At 40.6% G+C, this 26,238-nt stretch overlaps 1 protein-coding gene across 9 annotated transcripts in view; it reads left to right on the top strand.

Moving 5' to 3' along the window:
• gria2b (glutamate receptor, ionotropic, AMPA 2b) overlaps positions 1–26,238 on the top strand; it is a 140,992-nt gene that overhangs the window by 92,775 nt on the left and 21,979 nt on the right. For 8 of the 9 annotated variants that reach the window (XM_072255987.1, XM_072255988.1, XM_072255980.1 and 5 more), the window contains 5 exons: positions 11,555–11,722; positions 13,448–13,552; positions 13,926–14,036; positions 18,321–18,527; positions 19,834–20,204. In XM_072255987.1, the coding sequence (XP_072112088.1) occupies positions 11,555–11,722; positions 13,448–13,552; positions 13,926–14,036; positions 18,321–18,527; positions 19,834–20,204 (962 nt within the window). The remainder of the gene's footprint in view (positions 1–11,554; positions 11,723–13,447; positions 13,553–13,925; positions 14,037–18,320; positions 18,528–19,833; positions 20,205–26,238) is intronic. The other variant, XM_072255986.1, reaches the window with a different exon arrangement.

The raw sequence follows: 26,238 nt of genomic DNA on the forward strand, positions 1-26,238 counted from the left end.
ACCGTGCTACCTTTGGAGTAAATGCAGCTGAAATCTAATTTCTGGGTTAAGGTATCGATTCAGATAGGGATAGAGAGCAGCTATCACACAGATAATGACCTAATGACTCATTACAACAGCCACACATCTGCACAACACAACCCAAAAATCTATTTGATTTCTGTTCCTTTAAAATTAAACTAGGAGCTGCTGTTTGCAAAGTTTCATAACCATTTCAACAACTGAACATAAATTTTGAAAAAGAATCACAGAGAATGTGTATTCTCTTTATAATGTAACTCATGAAGTTCTGGAAACATACTGCTGAGCCTGTGCTAGGGACTGTTATATTCCATATAGTGTTTAATTGGCAGGTTGGTCTACTATCGTCACATATATGGTCACATGGGCTTCTTCCAGTTTCTTACTACATTCCAAAACATATGAATGGCAGATTAGTCAGTCACTGCAAATTGTCCCTGCCTTTCAACCCTGAGAACAAGTGAGCGAAATACATGTTAGTAGGGAAGTGGTGTTAGGTAAATTGAAGGGATTGAAGGCAGATAAATCCCCAGGGCCAGATGGTCTGCATCCCAGGGTGCTTAAGGAAGTAGCCCAAGAAATAGTGGATGCATTAGTGATAATTTTTCAAAACTCATTAGATTCTGGACTAGTTCCTGAGGATTGGAGGGTGGCTAATGTAACTCCACTTTTTAAAAAAGGAGGGAGAGAGAAACCGGGGGATTATAGACCGGTTAGCCTAACGTCGGTGGTGGGGAAACTGCTGGAGTCAGTTATCAAGGATGTGATAACAGCACATTTGGAAAGCGGTGAAATGATTGGACAAAGTCAGCATGGATTTGTGAAAGGAAAATCATGTGTGACGAATCTCATAGAATTTTTTGAGGATGTAACTAGTAGAGTGGATAGGGGAGAACCAGTGGATGTGGTATATTTGGATTTTCAGAAGGCTTTTGACAAGGTCCCACACAGGAGATTAGTGTGCAAACTTAAAGCACACGGTATTGGGGGTAAGGTATTGGTGTGGCTGGAGAGTTGGTTAGCAGACAGGAAGCAAAGAGTGGGAATAAACGGGACCTTTTCAGAATGGCAGGCGGTGACTAGTGGGGTACCGCAAGGCTCAGTGCTGGGACCCCAGTTGTTTACAATATATATTAATGACTTGGATGAGGGAATTAAATGCAGCATCTCCAAGTTTGCGGATGACACGAAGCTGGGCGGCAGTGTTAGCTGTGAGGAGGATGCTAAGAGGATGCAGGGTGACTTGGATAGGTTGGGTGAGTGGGCAAATTCATGGCAGATGCAATTTAATGTGGATAAATGTGAAGTTATCCACTTTGGTGGCAAAAATAGGAAAACAGATTATTATCTGCATGGTGGCCGATTAGGAAAAGGGGAGGTGCAACGAGACCTGGGTGTCATTATACACCAGTCATTGAAAGTGGGCATGCAGGTACAGCAGGCGGTGAAAAAGGCGAATGGTATGCTGGCATTTATAGCGAGAGGATTTGAGTACAGGAGCAGGGAGGTACTACTGCAGTTGTACAAGGCCTTGGTGAGACCACACCTGGAGTATTGTGTGCAGTTTTGGTCCCCTAATCTGAGGAAGGACATCCTTGCCTTAGAGGGAGTACAGAGAAGGTTCACCAGATTGATTCCTGGGATGGCAGGACTTTCATATGAAGAAAGACTGGATGAACTGGGCTTGTACTCGTTGGAATTTAGAAGATTGAAGGGGATCTGATTGAAACGTATAAGATCCTAAAGGGATTGGACAGGCTAGATGCGGGAAGATTGTTCCCGATGTTGGGGAAGTCCAGAACGAGGGGTCATGGTTTGAGGATAGAGGGGAAGCCTTTTAGGACCGAGATTAGGAAAAACTTCTTCACGCAGAGGGTGGTGAATCTGTGGAATTCTCTGCCACAGGAAACAGTTGAGGCCAGTTCATTGGCTATATTTAAGAGGGAGTTAGATATGGCCCTTGTGGCTACGGGGGTCAGGGGGTATGGAGGGAAGGCTGGGGCGGGGTTCTGAGTTGGATGATCAGCCATGATCATAATAAATGGCGGTGCAGGCTCGAAGGGCCGAATGGCCTACTCCTGCACCTATTTTCTATGTTTCTATGTTTCTATATACGGAGATAGACTGAAAAACTTTGTTTTGCATTTAGTCAATACAGAACATTTCAACAGTAATATAAGGGAAGAACAACAAAAGAATGCAGAGTAGAGTGTGCCAATACACAGAAAGAGTAGTGCAGGCAGACGATAAAGTGCAAGGCCATGATGAAGTATACTGAGAGGTCTAATCATATATCCATTCAATTGTCTTATAACAGCGAGATAAAAGCTGTTCTTCTGTTTGGTAATACATGCTTTCAAGCTTTTGTATCTTCTGTTCAAAGGGAGGGGTAGACGAGCAAATGTCCAGGGTGGGAGCAATGCCATGTGTGTTTATCGCCAGGCTTCAGCATTTCACCCTTCCTTTAGCTAGAACACATCTATAATAGGAGGGAATAGGATTTTTATTTTTATTAGTGGCAAATAACTGGTTTATAAAACATCCCTTAAAGAGTAGCAGGATACTTAGGAAAGCTGTATAAGAATTATTAATTTAATCATTTGTCTTTTCAGTTATTAAGATCTTTGTTTCACTGCACTGATGAAAAATTAAGGGGATCATATGGCTTTTGAAAATGTAGCACATCCTTTTATCAATGGTGGGTGAATTCATTCGCATGTAATATGTGAATGATCAGGTAAGTGATGGCTTGGTATCAACGGGAAAGGTAAATTTTTTCGAAGTATGTATAAAGCTGGTAATTAGTGCAGTTTTATACAGTGGCATGCAAAAGTTTGGGCACCCCGGTCAAAATTTCTGTTACTGTGAATAGCTAAGTGAGTAAAAGATGAACTGATTCCCAAAAAGGCATAAAGTTAGAGATGACACATTTCTTTAATATTTTAAGCAAGAAAACTTTTTTATTTCCATCTTTTAAAGTTTCGAAATAACAAAAAAGGAGAAGGACTTGAAGTAAAGGTTTGGGCACCCTGCATGGCAGTACTTGGTAACACCCCCTTTGGCAAGTATCACAGCTTGTAAACGCTTTTTGTAGCATACCTTTACTTATTGTGGCCAAAAGGTTCTATTCAAAAGGTTCAAAGGAACATCTAAACAAGCCTGATACATTTTGGAAACAAGTCCTGTGGACTGATTAAGTTAAAATAGAATTTTTGGAGAAAAAGGGGTGCAGAATTTCATGAAGAGAACCCCTCTCCAACTGTTAAGCACGGGGGTGGATCGATTATGCTTTGGGCTTGTGTTGCAGCCAGTGGCACAGGGAACATTTCACTGGTAGAGTGAAGAATGAATTCAATTAAATACCAGCAAATTCTGGAAGCAAACATCACACCGTCTGTAAAAAAGCCAAACACGAAAAGCGGGTGGCCTCTACAATAGGATAATGATCCTAAACACACCTCAAAATCCATAATGGTCTACCTCAAGAGGTGCAAGCTGAAGGTTTTGCCATGGCCCTCACAGCCCCCTGACGTAAGCATCATTGAAAATCTGTGGATAGACCTCAAAAGAGCAGTGCATGCAGACGGCTCAAGAATCTCACAGAACTAGAAGCCTTTTGCAAGGAAGAATGGGCAAAAGTCCCCCAAACAAGACTTGAAGGTCTCTTAGCTGTCTACAGAGAGCGTTTACATGCTGTGATACTTGCCAAAGGGGATGTTACCAAGTACTGCCATGCAGGGTGCCCAAACTTTTGCTTTGGGCCCTTTTCCCTTTTTGTTATTTTGAAACTGTAAAAGATGGAAATAAAAAAGATTTCTTGCTTAAAAATATTAAAGAAATGTGTCATCTTTATCTTTATGCCTTTTGGAAATCAGTTCATCTTTTACTCGCTTAGCTATTCACAGTAACAGAAATTTTGACCGGGGTGCCCAAATGTTTGCATTCCACTGTAGTTAACACAATCTGATGTACAAAATTAAATTGATGTACAAAATTCACATCTGTTCTCTTCACTGAAACCAAATTTCAGAACAGAATGCAAATTGTAGCTATTAGGATATTGCACATTTAGTGTAAGCTATCAAAGACAAACTTTTGCTCTGTCAAATTTATGATAGTTACAACTTTTTTTTGCCATTTTGCTAATGAATTACTGAAAATTAAAGGCCGCTAATTGCAAATCAAATTCCAGAAATACCAATAAAAATAGATACACTTCATGTATTTTATTAGCAAATAACAATGGTAATTTAAACCACAGTAAAACAAAACAGAAATATCCTCATTTGCACCTTCAATTTAGTAGCAGACAATAACTTGATTCTGTCTCATGGAAGAATGTTTAATAATTATAATGCTTCTGGCATTCTCTATTAACCATTCAAAATGAGTGGTTGACATTTCTCCAAAAAGAAAGGTGTAGGTGACAATGCAGGAAAACAAGCTCTATTAGGCGTTTGAGAATGGTTGTAGGCATGTCTGATTTCAACAACTATTCTACTTTTGACTTTTTGATCTATTAAAGTCAAGCAGCACCAGGTCATGTGTTAATGCCTCCAGAGGATTAGCGGGAAGGTAATGTCAGGGATAAGCAGCACCAGGTCATGTGTTAATGCTTCAAGAGGATTAGTGGGAAGGTAATGTCAGGGATAAGCAGCACCAGGTCATGTGTTAATGCCGCAAGAGGATTAGCGGGAAGGTAATGTCAGGGATAAGCAGCACCAGGTCATGTGTTAATGCTTCAAGAGGATTAGTGGGAAGGTAGTGTCAGGGATAAGCAGCACCAGGTCATGTGTTAATGCCTCCAGAGGATTAGCGGGAAGGTAATGTCAGGGATAAGCAGCACCAGGTCATGTGTTAATGCCTCCAGAGGATTAGTGGGAAGGTAGTGTCAGGAATACTGCTTCTCGGGATGTTCATGTGGAGCTCAAGTGGTACACTTCAGTTTCTTCTGTCTCACAAACAAATTTTTATCATCTTCATCCAACCCTGACACGTGATCGTTGGAAGTTGGAAGTCATCATCGTTGCTTGTCTAATTTAAATTGAAGATACTTCCTCGATGTAGAAGAAAACATCAATAAAATTCCCAGCTTCTTACATTTCTCAGCTACTTACAGCATCCCCCGTTCCACCCACCCGCCTTTCCCCTCACCTGGTCTCACCCGTCAACTGCCAACTTGTACCTCTCCCCCTCCCCTCACCTGTGACTTCTGTCCCCGATGAAGGATCTCAGCCCGAAACATCATTTATTTCTGTCCATAGGTGCTGCTTGACTTTCTGAGTTCCTCTAGCATTTTGTGTATGTAGCTCAAGACTTCTAGCATCTGCAGAATATTGTATCTGGTTTCCAAAATACTTCTTTGTAGTGAGCTAACTGGTGGTAATGATAGTGTATTGGTTGCTTCTTATCTCTGTTGTGACCCTGCATTGATCATACTTCCACAGATGTGACTTTGTGAATTCTTCACCAGAGGATTTTAGTAATTCATCCACGCTATTATGATCTGCTTCAGCAGACCCAACCTTAGTTATCAATTTGACAACGCCAGTCTTGTAAACCCACAAAATACACTCTAGCCATAATTTCCTCTATGTGCCATCCATTGGTGCATGAGTTTGGCTTTCTTGATCTTGTACCTCTCATATAATGCACTATGGGTGGAGATTTACATTCTTAATTATAACAAAATAAAGTTTCATCAGTTGTGTATATAATCTATCAAGGGAGATAAAGACATTTTTTTTCAATTATGTGGTTGTAAACTGAAGAATACCTGTACAGACTTAGACTCCTTCAAAGAGCTTTTATTTCTTTGTAATGAAGCAGAGTTATTGTTTGTGACTGTAACACAGTGTGCATTTTGAAAAATCAATTAATGTATAAGTTAAAGAACAATAATTTGTTCATAATGATGTTGTGTCTGGAATTTCATTAGATTAGCCAACCACTTTGTGAGTCAAATTACTGACAGTATCAATCCTACTGTATAATGAAGTTTATCTAGTCAATCTTTTTACAAATACTCTAATCAGGTGCATTATCTGTGGATGACCAGAGTCAAGAATTCCCTGTACAGTATATCTTTTACGAGCCTGCATTATTTTGTGTGTGTGATGAATGCTTACAATTCTCCCCGTTGTGATATCAGCTCTAAACTTCCTCTCATTTTTGCGGTCCAAAGTTATGTAATATTATGGAATGTTAAAGGCACAATGTGCTCCTTGTAAAATTGATAAACATTTAAAGGTCAAATGACAGATTGTTAAGAACTGTAGCTAAATGAAACAATATAAAAATGGTTTGCACTGTGAGTTGGGAGGCGAATGCAGAAAAGGTTCCAGGATATATAGACAGGTTAAGTGAGTGGGAAAGGATGTGACAGGTAGTGTTAAATATGGGTAAAAGTGTGGTTACACACTTCAGTAGAAAAAATAGAAAAGCAGGTTTGATGGTAAGAGTTGGTGCTTGTGCCAGAAGGATCAAGGTGTCCTTATAATTAAATCATTGTCCTTGCAGACAAATCACTCACTGGAAGTTAAAATATTTGAACAGCAAGTAATTTGGAAGACAAATTCTATGCTGTCCTTCACTGCAAGATTTGAGTCCCAAGAAGTATTCAGAGTCCCAGTGAGACGGCTCCACCTGTCAAGGAAGGATACAATTTCAACTGAGGGAAGGTTCATGAGATTTATTCCTGTCGTACAGAGAATTGTTCCAAGAGGAAAGGTTAAGGACACTGACCAAGCTCTCCTGATCTTAGAAGAGTAAGAAGGGATCCCACTAAAATAAACAAGATTTTATGGGACTTGACAGTGAGTGTGCAGGGATAACAGTTCCCCTAGTTAGTTAGGAGTGGCTAGAATCAGAAGTTGTCTCAAGATAAGGGATCTATTGTTCAGGACTGAGGAGAGAAGAAATCCCTTCACCTAGACAGTGAGGAGTCTTTGGAATTCTCCAGACAACGGAGCATGGATACTTCATTGCAGGAAGTACTCAAGACAGACATATGTAAAGTTTTAGACATGAACGGAATTAAGGTAAATGATCATATCAGTATATCACAGCAGCAGGGCACTAATACTGTAAACGCAGAGGCTTGAAAAACTGTTTGGCAAAAATGCTTCTGATCAAGAAATTACTATTTTGATCATACACCTGTCTTAGATATTGGGCAACAAAATGTGACAAGTACCATTTTAACATAACGATCTATACCAGGTAAAAAAAAATCATTTACAGATAGAAATATATGGGAAATTATGCTGCATTTGTCCAGTCACAGTTTGTGGTTGTGACACAGAGTACATGTTTGGAATGCTTCCAGGAGAAATTCCATTGTTATTTTCCTCTTCAGTCAATTTGTTGGTCAGGAGAAGGAGCTGAAATGGATCCAGGTGACAGAGGTGAAGGGTCTTCTTCATATATTTCCACACAACATAGAAGGAGATTGTTTCAGCACATCAAATTTCTGCCAGTTCCTGGAATAATCCCATTCTCCTGTACCCCATTCTTCCAAAACTCCCTTCAGTTCCGCTCATATTAACCAATTAACTCAAACGTCATTGAGATATTGGAGAAACCAGAGAACCCAAGAAAACACACACAATCATGATGTACAAACAAAGTCAGGATTGAACCCAGTTTATTGTAGCAGTAAGGCAGCAACCCCACTTGCTGCACCACTGAATCACCAATGGGGACATACTACCCCATTGTTTACAGGTACTCCTAAGGACTCTGTGCCATGGGCTTGCACACAAGCAGGAAGTTTCTAAATCTGGAAATTACTGGGTTATCTATATATTGTGATAATGAAACAAAAGAAATGAACATACATTCTTGCATTTGACAGTCAACTTTTAGGGCTATAGTTTCAAAATCAAATTTTGCTTATATAATGCAGTGATGAGGAGGATTTTGAAAGTCATCCATTGTTGAAATTTCCTACTCTAGAGAGCTACAGAGGCTGAGACTGAAAATATTGAGTGTGGGATTCTGTTTTGGATTTTCAGGGTATCAATCCTTCAAGACTTTAAAGACAGAACAAGGAAGTGGAATTGAAGCCAAAATCTAATGTTATAGAATAGAGGAACAGGCTTGACAGTCTAAGGGACCAGTTCTCAGCCTTATTCCTTATATTCTTATATCCCACATTTTGTTCTGCCTTAGGGAGCCAGTTTGTCCTATTTTCCATTTTCCTCCATAGCATTTCACTGTAACCTGGACACAAAGTAACCCCTCACCCCTTTCTCTACATTCATCTCCAAGAATGTTGCTTTCTTCGTCTGTGGAAAGGAGCCACGCTTCCTTGTTTTCATTGTCCCTCCCAGTGCCTGTTTCTTCCAGCATCCAATACTTACAGTTTACCATTGAAAGGCTTGCAAGGATTGGCTCCATGATGTGATGTAGCACAGCGCAATGTTGACAATGGGGCTACATTCAAACAAGGGGCTATTAATAAAATGTAAGCCAATGCCAATGCATGTTAAATTATGAACTAGGACCTTGATATGGTGTGAATATATGCAGGGTAAACATGATGCTTTTCTGTTCGAAGGTTTGAGAATTGTTTGGTAACAGTCTTTACTTTTTTTAAGTAGCTGCAGTGATTGAGAGTAAATTTTGATTTTCTTATACATTAATCACATGTGAATCTTTTATTTATTGAGATACAGCACGGAATAGGTTCATCGGGCCTTTCAAGCTGGAAACCAGAGCACCCAGAGGAAAGCCATGCAGTCAGTGGGAGAATGTAGGAACTCCTTACAGGCAGTGGTGGGAATTGAACCCATATTGCCCTTTTGAGTGCATCCAAAATTTTCTGTTCTTAGTTAAGGAGTTCTTAATTTGTGATCCTAGTCTCATTAAAATTACTGTCTTAATACCATACTGGGGAAGAGGAGATGGTGGCGTGACACAGCGCACGCGGCTGCTCCGAAATGATATTGTATTTGTGAAGTAGGTACCGTGCACAATCCTGATTTGGTGGAGACAGACGTGAGAAGCACGGAGGAACATCTGGAAAAACTTCTGAAATGCCTGCTTCGCTGCCGTTGCTACTGTGCGATTGAGAATCTCCGGAGGGGAAGGCCCCAAATCCTCAGCTTTGCCTATTGCCTGTTGCCGGGGCCGGGGTCGAAGCGCTTGGCAGAGATGGTGCTCGGTGCTCGGTGTCGGAGGGCTGGCCGGGGGGCTCGAAGTTTTTGGACGGACTTAAGAGTTGGCTGTGGTCGGAAGCTTCCAGGGTGCTGCAGCGGCAAGTCTGCGGCGCTGGAGGTTCATGGCAGGAAGAGAGTTTCTCTTCCTTCTACCGTCTGCGTGAGATGATGGGACTTCCAAGAGGCTTTGAGACTTTTTTTTTACTGTGCCCATGGTCTGTTCTTTATCAAATTACAGTATTGCTTTGTACTGTTGTAACTATATGTTATAATTATGTGGTTTTTGTCAGTTTTTTTAGTTTGGTTTGTGGAGGAACATTGTATCATTTCTTAATGCATGCATTACTAAATGACTATAAAAGAGGACTGCGTGTCCTCATAATCTAATCTAATACTGTAGAAATGGAACAGCTGTGGGACAAAACGAAAGACAAATCATCACAAAGCTATGATCACAGTGAATGGCAGTGCTGGCTCGAAAGGCCGAATGGCCTACTCCTGCACCTATTGTCTATTGTCTAAATCTCCTTTCCGTTTCTTCTGCTTCTAAAAGGCAGCATAGTGGTTAGCACACTTTACAGTAGAGGAAAACTGGGTTCAAAAGAAGAAACAGGAAGGAGATTTGACTTTCATTTTTGTCCCACAGCTTGTTCCATTTCTACAGTATGGTACTAAGACAGTAATTTTAATGAGACTAGGATCACAAATTAAGAACTCCTTAACTAAGAATATAAAATTTTGGATGCCCTCAATAGGTCAAGCAGCAGTTGTAAAAGAGAAACTAGCTTATTTTCTCTCTTTCTCAGTTGTAACAAAGGGACTTCAATCTGAACGATTAAGTCTGTAATGCCTGTCTTTGGTGTTAACTGAAATACTAAAGGATCTTCAACCATTTTGAAATGTGTCTGATGCCTGTGCAGATTGGGCATGGGCTGTTCCATTGCTTGAGCTTGTACGGTGGAAAAGCCCACAATTGCCTGTTTGTTTCTTGACCTGGAAATTCATCACCTTGTAAGGATGTAGGAATCAGGTTTGATATCATTGATCTCTGCCTTGAATTTTTTTCAATAGTGCAGCAGTATAGAGCAATACATAAAAACATTATAAATTACAATAAGAAATAGGTATTAAAAATAAATTAAATAAGTATTGCAAAAGAGGGGTGATGTTCATGAGATGGGTCAATGTCCGTTCAGGAATCTGATTGCGGAGGGGAAAAAGCTGTTCCTAAAGTATTGAGTGTATGTGTTCAGGCTCCTTGACCTCCTTTCTGATGATAATAAGAGAGAATGTCCTCAGTGAAGGGAGTTTTGAGTCATCATCCTTTGAAAATGTCCTTGATGCTGGGGAGGCTAGTGCCCATAATGGAACTGGATGGGTTTGCAACCCTCTGCAGCTTTTTACAGTCCTGGGTAGTAGCCCCTCCCCACCAGATCATGATGTAGCCCGTTAGAATGGTATATCTGTAAAAATCTGTTGGAGTCTTTGGTGACATACCAAATCTCCTCAAACTTCTAAAGAAATATAATCATTGACACGCCTTCTTTGTAATTGCATCAATAGGTTGGTCTGAGAATATATCTTCAGAGATATTTACATCCAGGAATTTCCACTGCTGATCTCTCAATGAGGACTGGTGCCTGTTCCTTCAACTTTCCTTTACTGAAGTCCACAATCAGTTCCTTGGTCTTACTGATGTTCAGTATGAGGTGTTGTTGCAACACCACTCACATAGCCAATCTGTCTCACTACTGCACATGTCCCGGCACCATCTGAGACTCTCCCAACAACACTGGCAAATTTACAGTATAGATGGTGTTTGAGCTGTGCCTAGAAACACAATTGTGGATGTAGAAAGATTTAACCATGCATCTTTGAGGTGCGGCCATGTTGACTGTCAGCGTGGAGGAGATGGTATTTCTGATCCGCACTGACTCTGGCCTTCCAATGAGTAAGTCAGGATCCAGTTGCAGAGGGAGGTACAGAGGCCCAGTTTTTGAACCTTGTTGATTGGTACTGAGGTTGGTTAGTTCTGATAGTTTTAAAATTGAGCTGTAATCAATAAGCAGCAGCCTGATGTAGGTATTGTTGTTGTCCAGGTGGAGATTATAAAGATATTATCTTAGATTATGATTTATTTCTCAATTGTTTTGTGTACTAAACCACACTTAACACACGATTAACGTAACCAACCATTTAATTTATTCTAGTTATATTATTTGTTGGACATTGTGCAAAAAATGGCAGTCACAATTGCCAATGAGTCAACAGTGTCAGTATTGCAGATGTCATTTCACAGTAAATCACACAGTCATTATGAAGACTGTATAATCACACGTGCTTCATTTCTTTGTTCATTCATTCCTTTTCAGTATACTTCTGCTCTGACCTATGACGCTGTTCAAGTGATGACTGAAGCATTTCGCTATCTACGCAAACAGAGAATTGACATCTCTAGGCGAGGTAGCACTGGCGATTGTCTTGCCAACCCTGCTGTTCCCTGGGGTCAGGGCATTGAAATAGAAAGAGCATTAAAGCTGGTAGGTATTTCTTTGCTTATAAGCATTAAACATGTTTATTAAAATATTAAAGAACAAATGTGTGATGAAGATGGAGCATTATCTTCAAGAACTTGTTCACGATTGCATTTTAATTAAAAAAACAAAGTACCAAACAGGAATTAGTTATTATTATTATTATTAGGTATTGCCAGCTACTATGAACTAATATACTGAACAACTATAGGAAACACTGTTATATAATATATTTCATTTCATTCTTGTGATATATTAACTATTGAGTAGGCCAGCTTTTATTGCTTCTCCCTATTTGTCCTTGAGAATGCGGTGCTGAATTAGGACCTTGAATATGCGCAGTCCATGTGGTAAAAGTACTTTCACAATGCTATCATTTGCATACTTAATTTATGATAGATTGCACTTACTTACTGACTGAAAGTATTTAAAAAAATGTTTGTGAAATGATGAAAGATTAATACTAACTGATTGCCAACGGATTGTGTAGTGGCATTGGTGCCGGACTTTGAGGCAAATCGTCCCAGGTTCGAATCTGGCCAGTTCTTTGCACGCTTCCCATCCACACTGGGTTGAGCGTTGAGCTAGCAACCCGGCCTTGTTAAAAAAAAAAGACATATGCTAAAGAAACGGCATGGTTGCCCCAATATGCATCACAAGTCGTGCAGAGGTACAACAACAACGAAGAATTAAGTTATTCTAAAGATGCCAATTCACTTGTTTAAAAAATGAAAGCTGGAAGCCTTAGAGAGGCTGCTGTGGAGATTTACCAGGATTCTGGTTTAAGAAGAAAGGCTGAGTGAGCTCGGGCTTTTCTCCCTAGAGCAAAGGAAGATGAGAGAGGCGTATAAGATTATGAGAGAGTTGGCACCAGCAATTTTATCGTAGGGCGGCAATGCCCAATACAGGAAGACATTTGATTAAGTTGAGTGAAGGATAGTTCAGGAGAGATGTCAAAGGTAGGTGTCTTATACAGAGAGTGGTGGATGACTGGAAGCCACTGCTGGGGATGGTGGTAGAGACTGATACAACAGGGACATTTAAAAGACTCAGGCACAGGGATGTAAGAAAGTTGTGGATTGTGTAAGAGGGAAGGGTAAAATTGATTGTGGAGTAGGTTTATATTGGTTGGCACAACTTCATGGGCTGATGGGGACATTCTGTGCTCACTTTTCTATATTCTATGTTTTGTGAATTAAATTATCTGGATATGTTTGCTCCTTGCACAGCATAATCGTAAGTATAATAAATACCACTACTGCAGGCTTTGTGTTTATGACCACATCATTGCAAGGTTTCTGACAATCCAAACGTATAATGAATAGGTCAGTTTTCCATGCTGTGGTATATATAAAAGAAACTGTGGACCAAAATTACTTGCTTGCAGACTACACAGCTTTTTCCTACAAAAAATATTTTTGTCTTTGACTGAGATATTCTTTATAACGTGCTTTAAGTAACTGAAAATAGATAAAGAGTCTGAATGCTGACTATTCTCATTATTTTAGCACCAATATCCTAAAAGAAACCAATCTTCAAGAAACAAATTGGGCAAGATCGGCAGAGATGCTCAGCTTGGGAAATATTCTCACTCTGTCTTGATAACTGAATCTTACAGAGTGCCATTTTAACAGTCCATTCAGTTGTTAAATTGTGATATACACAGCTTATAAATGATACTTTAAAAAAGCTAAAAGGATATTCTTTTGTCACAATCATTTCTAAATGTAGGTTCGCATTGATGGTTTGACAGGAAATATCCAGTTTGATCAATTTGGAAGAAGAGTCAATTACACAGTAAATATAATGGAACTCAAAAATAGTGGCCCTCGGAAGGTACTAGATTAAGTCAATCTTTATGTCTTTATACTTATGTCTTCATATTGATTTTTTGAATATCATTAAATTTAATATTTTTAACTTGTTTGCTCCTTGAAACTGATATGGATCATTGATACCAGGTTCTAGTTTGTCATGTATTTCAAGAAGTACGTACTTACTTGGTATGTAGTTTCTTGATGGGACTTTTGGCATCCTACCATTGGCAGATGTTATGAAGCATACTTTATTTATCTCCTTATGACATGGAACTGCTTAGTTTGTGTCACAGAGATGGTGTTAGCCATGGTCAGCAGGTCTGTGGTACAAAAATGTACGTATTTATGAATGGTGTTGAATGCTTCTAATAATCTTATTGTGAAACTGACAGATTGGATACTGGAATGAAGTTGACAAGATGGTTGTTACAGCAACAGATTTTCTTGCTGGGAATGAAACCGCAGGAATGGAGAATAAAACTGTTATAGTAACAAGTATTATGGTATGTTGTTGAGCACATTACAAAGAATTACCTGCGGTAATTAAAAGATAAATCTTTGCATGCAGATGTCAGTGAAATTAGAATGTTTTAGCAATCTTAATAAATCTGTCTATTTACTTGGTAGTTTTGATAATTGGAAACAATTTGAAATTGCATTATTTGTCTCATTAGAAAAGGTTTTCTTTTTGACATGATTGTTTTAATCACAGCTTATGTCAAGCCTTTGAAATGTTGGAAATATTGTTTCCTCTCTAAGTGATGTCAATTTCTTTAGATTTTGGGGCTTACGAAACTTTTATGGAAGACTTCTCTTAAAAGAGAAACCCCAGGTGTTTATCAGCATCAGACTATTGCCATCTCAGATTCTGTTTCATATTTAGCCAATCATAATTTATGTTAACATACATTAAATTCTTCCAGTTTGCCAACAATAAGCTCATATTGTTGATGATACTTTTTTCATATAGGTCTTAATAAAAGGTACCTGATTTGAAATAACAACTAACATACTGATCACCAGCTTTGTGTCAAAAGCCACAGGGCAATCCTAGCATGGTCATTCAACTGCAAGGTTTTTAACCTGGATTGAGCATCGAAATTCTTAAGTTCAAATCTCATCATAATGACTAGTAAAATTAATTCAATTAGCTACACCATTTAAGTTACAAAATTTCAATCACCATCACTGCAATTATATTGCTCCAACCAATCAGAAAATCACTACAATCCAGACCCAGAACAAGGCTGATCAATCTACTCATTTGTACCAATTTGCTTTTAATAAAGTAAGCAAGATTCAGATTTTGTGCAGTTGCTTCCATTGAGGCCAACCTTGGAAATTCATGCTAATAGGCATCTTGCAGTTTGGTAACTTTGGGAGAGCGGTCCATGTACTAGTAAAGTAGCAGCCTCAAATGCTGAAGCTCTGTGGGTCACTTATTGACTGATATCCCAGAGTCTTCCATTGCACTCTGGAATCAGTCCTCTCCCACCAGAAGTGGCAACCTCTTGACATACACATTGGAAGAGCTGACCAACTGTGTCATCATTGACTCCAGGTTCCATAAAGGGTTGATAACATTAGAAACTTGCTTCTTATTATTACCAACCCTTTCCACTTGTATGACTCCATTTTGAACAATGTTTGCAAGTAGGACTGTGAGTAGAAAAATCAGGTCACACATTTGTGGTACTGTTCCATAACTGCTTACCAAGATGGCCTTGATCCGCAGTAGTTGATAGTTCGATAGTTCCATTTAATATCAGAAAATGTATATAATATGTGTCCTGAAATTCTTGTTCTTCGCGGACATCACTGAAACAGTAGCGATTCCCAAAGAAAGAGTAACAGTTAGAACATTAGAACCCCAATGCCTCCCTATTTGCCCCTCCCACACACAAAGAAACACAGAAACGTAGAAAACCTACAGCACAATACAGGCCCTTCGGCCCACAAAGTTGTGCCAAACACTTCCCTACCTTAGAAATTACTAGGGTTACCCATAACCCTCTATTTTTCTAAGCTCCATGTACCTATCCAAAAGCCTCTTAAAAGACCCTATCGTATCTGCCTCCACCACTGTTGCTGGCAGCCCATTCCATGCACTCACCACTCTCTGCATAAAAAAACTTACTCCTGACATCTCCTCCGTACCTACTCCCAAGCACCTTAAACCTGTGCCCTCTTGTGGCAGCCATTTCAGCCCTGGGAAAAAGCCTCTGACTATCCACATGATCAATACCTCTCATCATCTTATACACCTCCAAGTAGCAGCAGAGCAATGACTCTCTCCACCCTCCCCCACCTCCACAAAACAACATCAGGTGTTCCACCCACCACGAGAGACCGTGATCTGTAGTACAACAAAAATTAATCGTTCACCCGACAATTCAATATGCCACATGCTCTCTCTCTCTCTCTCTCTGCCTAATAAAGGGAAAAAGAGGTACTTCCTTTCACAGCGAGAAGGGACACATAACAAAACAACTCACTGACTTACGGTGTTAAAGGTCTGTTGTGCCACTTTTTTTCCGAGTTCCTTGACTCGAGAATCGGCAACAATTTCTCACCCACCGAAGAGAGAGAGAGAGAGAGAGAGAGCACAACTTGTCGAGAGCACAGCCTCTGACAGCCAATCCACTGTTCCCGATGTTCCGTTCTCTCCCGCGATGTTTCAGTCGGTGGCACTGGCTTAGAATCAGGCCATCCACAGGGCCGCGAAACCGTGGAGCCTTGAAGGCGTGCTTGTCTTCTTGGCCGCATCCCTGGGGTTACAAAAAGGGACTGGCCGTGATCCCTGGGAGTGTGTCCCCGCACTGCAAAGAACCAAAGCCTGAGTGTAAATCCAGGTCAGGCTCTTCAACAGAATCCCATCCACCCTGAAAGGGGAAAGGAGAGACATAAAAGGTAGAAATTAAGCTGTTTTCATAGATGAACACGACAGGGTCTCAATTTAGCGCCATTGTGACTCTGCATCCACCTATGTGAACTAGCATTTGCTACTAAACTTACTTGACCTTGTCCTCACCAGTCTATCTGATGCAGATGTATCTGTCCATGTCAGTTTTGATAGGAGTGAGCATGAGACAGTATGGTGAATACAAAGTTCCATGTCTGCACTAAGAACACATTTCATTGCACTCTGTGGCACTAATTTTGTGCTACGTGGGTAATTTAAAAATAGTTCTGATTGCTTAAAACATGGCATATCTATGGCACTGTTGGCCCAGGAACAGAACCACCTTAATCTGACACATGTCCCCTTTTCCACAACAATCAATCCAAAGGATCACTCCTCATTCAATGAGGCAGGGTAGAATGTCATACTGGGAACACCCAGACCTACTGAAACTGCAACTGAGAGCTGTGGGCACAACCATGCACAAATAACAGGACAGAATGGATGGAGTTAATTGATCCCAGTTAACCACCGTAGTGTGGCGGTTAGCACGCCACAATTTCAACTCGGGGCGTTCTGGAGTTATGAGTTCATTTCCAGCACTGTTCTGTGTGGAGTCTCTGTACATCCTCCCCGTGGAATGCATGGGTTTTCCCCGGGTGCTCCAGGTTCCTCCCACAGTCCAAAGATGTACTGCGTAGGTCATTATACATTGTCCCGTGATTCGGTTGGAGTAAAATCAGGGTTGCATGTTCCTAGGGCAATGAGGCTCGAAGGGTCAGAGGAACCCACCCCGTGCTGTATCAATCTATCAATCCTACTGCTAATGGACCAGATGATCTGCAGTTCAGCAACATCAAGTCACGTTGGTCATGGTAGTTAAACTGATAATGGGAGGAGGAGGGTCGAAGAAAATTCCCATCCTTGGTGATAGATCCAGCGTGTGTAAAACTTAATGTAATAACAGCCCCTTTAGCTCAAAGTACCAAGTGAATAGAGGAGTGGTAACCATGTAATCAATAGGAAGACTCTGGCAAGGGTTAGGGGTTTTGGTACAATGGAGGGGAATGTGGCAGTGGGCATACAAGGAGTAAATAATTTAAAGCAGACCCAGAGAGTGAATTGACTGGTTGCACTATGGCCCAGTATGGAAATGCCAATGCCCTTGAATGGAAAAGTCCCTAAAAAGAAGTGGATACAGCCCATTCCATCATGGGTAAAGCCCTCCCCACCATTCAGCACATCTACATGGAGTGCTGTCCCAGCAAAGCAGAATCCATCATCAAGGACCCCCACCACCCAGGCCATGCTCTCTTCTCGCTAGGAAAAAGGTACAGGGGCCTCAAGACGCTCAGTCCCTGATTCAGGAACAGTTATTACTCCTCAACTAACAGGCTCTTGAACTTCACTCACCCCAACACAGAAATGATTCCACAACCTATGGACTCACTTTCAAGGACTCTACAACTCATGCTCTTGATATTTATTATTTTTGTTTTTTCTATTTGTATTTGCATGGTTTGCTATCTTTTGCACATTGGTTGTTTATTAGTCTTGTTGTGTGCGGTCTTTCATCAATTCTATTATGTTTCTTTATATTCACTGTGACTGCCCACAAGAAAATGGATTTCAGGGTTGTATATAGTGATATATATGTACTTTGATAATAAATTTACTTTGAACTTTGACCTTTAACCGTGACATAAGAAAATGGCATCAAATGGACTTACTGCAATCCATTGCCGGATCAGGAGGAGGAATCAAGCCATTTGTGCTTTCTGTCTGGTATTTTAAGAGACTGCTGTCATCTCATTCAACTGTTCTATGATCTTGCAGTGACCTTTTTTTGAAAAAAATGTTCTATGCCACAATCTCTCTTTCATAGGAATCACCCTATGTGATGCTGAAGAAAAATTATGAACAGTTTGAAGGAAATGACCAGTATGAAGGTTACTGTGTGGATCTGGCTGCAGAAATAGCTAAACATTGTGGCTTTAAGTACAAACTCTCCATCGTCCCTGATGGGAAATATGGTGCTAGGGATGCAGAGACAAAAGTTTGGAATGGAATGGTTGGAGAATTGGTATATGGGGTAAGAAAACAAAATATAGTGCATTTAATACATTTCATTCAATAATTACTCTGTGCTTAATAGATAAGACATGATTATCAAGAAAATAGGATTTTAATGAAGATTTAGCCATTATCAGAACCTGTGGAAATATAACTGTTTTCAGTCTATCTCAACATACAGAGTATAAAGTAAGATGCTCTGTTCTGTTATTTACAGAAATGAACGAATCGAGATCATCAGATGATAATGATTGCTAATTATATTTCCTAAAGTAATGAGATGCATTTATTGAAAGATGGATGTAAATTATTTTTCCATTGCAGGTTTGGTAGTACAAATCCAAACATGGGAATGACAAAAATTGCAGTCAATTTGCAATTAATCAACATTTGTTGAACAACATTTACTTCCGTGATGTTGGATCAAGCAGCCTTTTTGCACAGTATAATGACTAAATAAACATTATATCTTTAATATGCAAAAGATTTCACATCATTAAGAACAATAATTTGCATATTTTGGTTATGAAGTACATCTTGATTATAAAGTTGGGTGCAATGGAGAACTGAGTTTTTTTTTAATTCCTTGAGTTAGAATAACAAAAGCACTTCCTGACTTTATTGCACTTTACATTCATCAAGATAAATGTCTTTTCTACAGCAACTTTGGATTAGTAATCTTCAGATTAATATCTACAATGAAATACAGTAATACCAAAATTGGTAACAGGTAAATTGTAGCAGGTTGACTAATGGAAAAAATAGCCTAACAATTAACTGGAAAATCTTAATTCAGAATAACATTGAAAAGTCTCAATGGAGTGGATGCGGAGAGGATGTTTCCTATGGTGGGGGAGTCTAAGAGCAGAGGACACAGCCTCAGAATAGAGGGCATCCTTTTAGAATGGAGATGAGGAGGAATATCTTTAGCCAGAGAGTTGTGAATCTGTGGAATTTGTTTCCAAAGGCAGCTGTGAAGACCAAGTCATTGGGTATATTTAAGGTAGAGACTGATAGATTCTTGATTAATCAGGGCATGAAGGGATCTGGGGAGAAGGTACGAAATTGGGACTGAGAGGAAATACGGGTCAGCCATGATGAAATGGCAGAGCAGACTTGATGGGCTGAATGGCCTAATTCTGCTCCTTTATCTTATGGTCTTATTGTCCTAATCTGAATTGGATAATTACACTGAATTAACTTTTTTAAAATGTTAGAAAAGTGAAAACTATCAATAAATTTTTGTTCACAGAAATGATTTTGTCAGTGGTACAAACTAACTTACTAACAAAGTATAAAATGATTTCTGTGCTTTGTTGTTTCAGAAAGCAGACATTGCAGTAGCTCCCCTGACAATCACGTTGGTAAGAGAAGAGGTGATTGACTTTTCAAAGCCCTTCATGAGCCTTGGGATATCCATCATGATAAAGAAACCCCAGAAGTCGAAGCCAGGAGTATTCTCCTTTCTCGATCCACTAGCTTATGAAATCTGGATGTGCATTGTCTTCGCTTACATCGGGGTCAGCGTAGTTTTATTCTTGGTCAGCAGATTTAGTCCATATGAGTGGCACACTGAAGAATACGAAGATGGACGGGAAACACAAAGTAACGACCAAACTAATGAATTTGGGATATTTAATAGTCTCTGGTTTTCTCTGGGTGCCTTTATGCAGCAAGGATGCGATATTTCGCCAAGGTTGGTCACTCAAGCATTTTAGCTTTGTGCATTTTTGGTCCCTATCTAATGCCACAGTGTGTGTGTATATATATATATTCACATTTGACAAAATAAAAGAAAAAATCTTGCCAAAAGATGAGCTTTTTGATCCTGAAGAGGGAGAACTATATGTAAAAAAAGCAATATTTTTCAAATCAAAGAAGTACATGAATGGTGCACTGTTATGTCATTCGTGTATTTCCATTGTGATCTTATATGTACACCTGCTGCTGAGACCGTAAAATGCATAAGGTTATAGTCATTATCGTCATCTTGGAGGGATACCGTGTTTTTGCTGCATATTCCCATTTCTCTCTCCACGGTTCATGTTTACATAACAAAGGCAAGTACAAGGAATGATCATAAAGGTAAGGATCTTTGGCCTAGTTAATTCATCAGCCATCTCATCATCCAATGTATGTTTTTATCCACACTGGTCTATTTATGGTTGGGTAAAGAAGGTGTTAATATCTTTATAAAAAGTTTATGTTGGAAGGTTCCTAGTTCTACACCTTCTTCATTGAGAAATGAGAAATTAATCTGTTCGCTTGAAGAGGTCTTCTTTGAAACGCTGAGATCTTCCAGAATTAAACATACTAGCTTGAACCTTCTGAAGGGGTGAGCGAAGATAGAAGCATCTTTAGTTTTCAATGTACAGTGGCATGCAAATGTTTGGGCACTCCTGGTCAAAATTTCTGTTACTATGAATAGCTAAGTGAGTAAAAGTTGAACTGATTTCCAAAAGGCATAAAGTTAAAGATGACACATTCCTTTAATATTTTAAGCAAGAAATATTCAAAAAGTTCTATTCAAAAGGTTCAAAGGAACATCTAAACAAGCCTGATGCATTCTGGAAATAAGTCCTGTGGACTGATGAAGTTAGAATAGAATTTTTTGGCCACAATGAGCAAAGGTATGTTTGGAGACAAAAGGGTGCAGAATTTCATGAAAAGAACACCTCTCCAACTGTTAAGCACGGGGGTGGATCGATCATGCTCTGGGCTTGTGTTGCAGCCAGTGGCACGAGGAACATTTCACTGGTAGTGGGAAGAATGAATTCAATTAAATACCAGCAAATTCTGGAAGCAAACATCACACCGTCTGTAAAGAAGCCAAACATGAAAAGAGGATAGCTTCTACAACAGGATAATGATCCTAAACACACCTCAAAATCTACAATGGACTACCTCAAGAGGCGCAAGCTGAAGGTTTTGCCATGGCCCTCACAGTCCCCCGACCTAAACATCATCGAAAATCTGTGGATAGACCTCAAAAGAGCAGTGCATGCAAGACGGCCCAAGAATCTCACAGAACTAGAAGCCTTTTGCAAGGAAGAATGGGCAAAAGTCCCCCAAACAAGAATTGAAGGACTCTTAGCTGTCTACAGAGAGCGTTTACAAGCTGTGATACTTGCCAAAGGGGATGTTACTAAGTGCTGCCATGCAGGGTGCCCAAACTTTTGCTTCGAGCCCTTTTCCTTTTTTGTTATTTTGAAACTGTAAAAGATGGAAATAAAGAAGTTTTCTTGCTTAAAATATTAAAGAAATATGTTATCTTTAACTTTATGCCTTTTGGAAATCAGTTCATCTTTTACTTGCTTAGCTATTCACAGTAACAGAAATTTTGACCGGGGTGCCCAAACTTTTGCATGCCACTGTATGTCTATTTAAATATATGTACCTATGGCTTTATTGATGTTAAATAGGTCTGAAAGCTACATACTGATCATCTTCCATGGCAGCATTTCTATTAGTTATTAAATAAGTAAAGGTTTACAGAGATTTATTTTAATGATTGTTATTAGCCACGTGCTGGATTCATAATACTTTAAGATCTGAGAGTAGAAACAAATGTTTAATAATTGTGAAGTGCACGCCTTACTTATAAAATATTTATATTTATATTGCCATGACTTTGTTTGTAGAAGAATAGAAATAAGATTCAGAAATATCATTAAGCCATATTTTTGCTCAGAGTATCTAGAGAGGTAGCCCAGTCACATGTAGGTCAATTAAATGTTATTTACTTGGAACAATTCTGCATCTACAAATATGCATTGTGTTTGACACTATCAGGCTAAGAAATGATAGATGTTAAGAAAATAATACTATGTCCTCCTTCAAAGAAGGGGACCATCCACCATCAACGTTGCCCTCAACCGCATCTCTTCCATTTCGTGCACACCTGCCCTCACCATATTCTCCTGCCACCCCACCAGGGATAGGGTTCCTCTTGTACACCTCTACCACCCAACCAGCTTCCATGTCCAGCACATAGGTCTCTGTAACTTCGCCATCTCCAACGGGATCCCATCACCAAACATATCTCCCCCTCTCCTCCACTTTCTGCTTTCTACAGGGATCACTCCCTACGTGACTCCCTTGTCCATACGTCCCTTCCCACTGACCTCCCTCCTGGCACTTATCCTTGCAAGTGGAACAAGTGCTACACCTGCCCCTACACCTCCTCCCTCACTACCATTCAGGGCCCCAAACAGTCCTTCCAGTTGAGGTGACACTTCACCTGTGACTCTGTCGGGGTCACTTACTGTATCCGGTGCTCCTTGAGGTGGCCTCTTATATTGATGAGACCCGACATAGATTGGGAGACGGCTTTGCCAAACACCTACACTTCATCCACAAAAAAAAGTGAGATCTCCCAGTGGTTATCCATTTTAATTCCACCTTCCATTCCCCTTCCAACATGCAAGTCCATGGCCTCATTTTCCGTCACAATGAGGCCACACTCAGGTTGGAGGTGCCACACCTGGTATTCCATCTGTGTAGTCTCCAACCTGGACATTGATTTCTCACACTTCCAGTAATGCCCCACTTCACTATTCCCCGTTCCCGCTTCCCTCTTTCACCTTATCTCCTTAACTGCCTATCACCTTCCTCTGTGTTCCTCCCCATTTTCTGTATTCCATGGCCTTCTGTCCACTTCTATCAGTCTCCCCCTTCTCCAGCCCTGTATCTCTTTCTCCAATCAACTTCCCAGCTCTTTACTTCACCCCTCCCCTCTCAGTTTCACCTGTCATTTTGTGTTTCTTCCTCCCCTCCCCCCACCTTCTTATCCTGACTCCTCATCTTTTTTTCTCCCGTCCTGATGAAGGGTCTCGTCCCGAAACGTTGACTGTATTCTATTCCATAGATGCTGCCTAGCCTGCTGAGTTTCTCCAGCGTTTTGTGTGTGTTGCTGCTATCTAACCAGAAATAATTTTGTTAATACACACACACACAAAATGCTGGGGAAACTCAGCAGGTCAGGCAGCATCTACTAAAAATGAATAGAATGTCAACATTTCAGGCCAAGACCCTTCTTCAGGACTGTGAAGGAAGGGGGTAGACGCCAGAATAAAAAGGTGGGGTGAGGGGAAGGAGGCTAGCTGGAAGGTGATGTTGAAGCAAAGTGGGCGGGAAAGGTAAAGGGCTAGAGAAGAAGGAATCTGATAGAGGAGAGTAGATGACAGGAGACGGCGACTCGTGGGGTGGGGGGGCAGTGAAAGGCAGGTGAGAAGAAGTAAAAGGCCACAGCAGGGAATTGAGGCACGGGGGGGGGGGGTGCGGGGGAGGTGCAGAATTTCTGTTATTTTTAATAAGCAGAAGAGCTGAGGAATAATTCTGAGTTAAAGCTTTAATCTTCTTTAACATGCTATTAATCACACTTACCCATACGAGTTGGCGCCAGGTAAATAGCCACCGTAGGTACCATTGCTCATGCTCATAATCTGACTGAAAAAATAGCTGCTTAGTTCTTTTCAACCCCAGTACAGACAGTATTTTCTTAGTGTTTTCTATTTTCATAGTCCAGGCTTTGAACAGGTGTTTTTGGCTTGGTTAAACTGCAGTAGGGACTTCAAACTCTGCTCTTTGGAAGCATGAGCTCATAGCCAATAAAATCTTTTTGTCATAAGAGGGCGCTGGTGGCGAGAGGACCCAAATGCAAGATGCAGACACTGAAGTACTTGGAACAGGACATGACTAGAGAGCAGGGACAAGAACACAGACTTGAGCTAGGACATTGGCTAGGCAAGCAGGACCAGGACAAGGAACTGGGAACTAGGAGCCTGGACTTGGACTCTGAGCCAGAGACTGGACAAGGACCCAGAACCTGGGTCTTGACTCGGGCTCGGACTCCGGAACTAGGCGAAGACATGACGTGGTCTTGGGAGACATGACGTGGTCTTGGGAGACATGACGTGGTCTTGGGAACGAGAGACTCCTGAGCAGAACGAGGGAACTCCAGCACAGAACGAAGCACATGGACAGGCCGAGAACACGAAGCCTAGGCTTGGTACTCAGCAACAGCCGACCCTTGGACTTGGGACAACAGGAAGCTCGGAACCTTGGTGTTGGGGAGGACAGGAACACAGAGATTTGCTCTAGAGCACGGGAACACAGAGCCTTGGCACAGGTTGCAGGGCAAGGCACTAGACGTAGGTTTCAGGGCAAGGCTTCAGAAGGAAGGGGAAGGGAAGAGAACAGTCCAGCCTCAGAGTAACGGCAAAGGCGGCCTGACTTACCCAACGGAGGCAAGGACAGGAAGGGACAGATCCAACCGCAGGGTAATGGTAAAGACAGCCTGATTTACCCCATGGAGGCGAGGACGGGATACTGACAAGATGAACCAGCCACCACACTTAAACCCAGGGCCACTTATATTCCCAGCCCCAAGACAAGCATCAGGTGCCTATGATTAAGCCCAACTGAAACAAGGGACAGCCGGAAGACCCGGAGTCCGGAGTCCAACCAACCAGACCATGAACCAGAACGCAGACTTCACGGACTGGACCATGACACTTTTACTTCTTGCTTATTTTCTCCTAATAGGGAGCTGAATGGGCTCCAGACAGCACCTCACCTTCACCCTGGTGCCACCAAGATCAGAAATTCAGCCTGATTAAACCATACAATTTAAATCCTATTGCCCAATCATATTCAGTCAAATGGATTGAAATCAATATTTCAGTCTTTATCATTTGGTAGAGTACTGTAAGAATTTTATGAAGATAGCAATGGTCGCAAAATAAAGCAATGCCAACACCCAGTATGTTAACAAAATAGCAATAACTAATCCCACCTATTTTCAGAATGGTTGCAGTGCCTTCAAGTAACCATAGGTATAACCTTTGACTAATTAGTTTAGATTGATTGAGTGTAGCTCACCAAAGTATCAACCTTCATACTGTATTACCTAGCAAGCTATGAGTGATATCTGACTGACTGCAGTAGTATCTGCTTGTGTTCTAGTTAATACCACTCCAGTACTGGATATTACCATAGCCCCATATTAACATTACAGCTCTCTATGTCACCAGAAGCCTGGACCTTTTCTACTGTTGTGGACTTCATACTCTTACTATGGGACAATAACGTTGTCACCTTGCAGTTCCTATGGGCATTTTATTGAACAAAATGCAGGCTTACTCAATTTATTTTTGAATTTGCCTATCCAGTTATAGAGATAGCTGTTTAGCTGTATATCTACAACAAAGACAGACTATCCTTATTTCTGATCAACTTCCACCTGACCATGTCATAGCATAAGCCAATGAGGACTGTCATGTCAAAATATTTGGGACTGTTGTATGATTTTGGTACTCGTTACTGTACATAAAAGGTAGTTCCTTGAGGCTGAGATCTATAGATAATGGTTTACTGAGAGTCCTATTATTTGCTCAATGGGTACTTGCTTAATTGGAGGCCATTTTATTAGCATATTCAAGAGACAATTATACTGCCTGAGACAGAACAACCACTTTTCTCATCTGCTGGAAATCACACTAATGAGCTTGGCTACAAGCATTCTATAGCTCAGAAACCCCCTTCTAGTGAAAACAATTATGATCTCTCTTACCTGCTGGAAGTGTAATCTTCCAAAAGCTCAGCCATCTCTACTGTCACACAGACATAGTAAAAGTTAAACATTTACAAGAGATACAGAAAGTTGTGCTTATAACTTCCAATCCTCACTGTTAACAGAAATTATCCCTGTGAGTCTTTTTAATTATCTC

Source organism: Mobula birostris, chromosome 4 (genome assembly GCF_030028105.1).
Source record: "Mobula birostris isolate sMobBir1 chromosome 4, sMobBir1.hap1, whole genome shotgun sequence".
NCBI classification, from domain to species: domain Eukaryota; kingdom Metazoa; phylum Chordata; class Chondrichthyes; order Myliobatiformes; family Myliobatidae; genus Mobula; species Mobula birostris.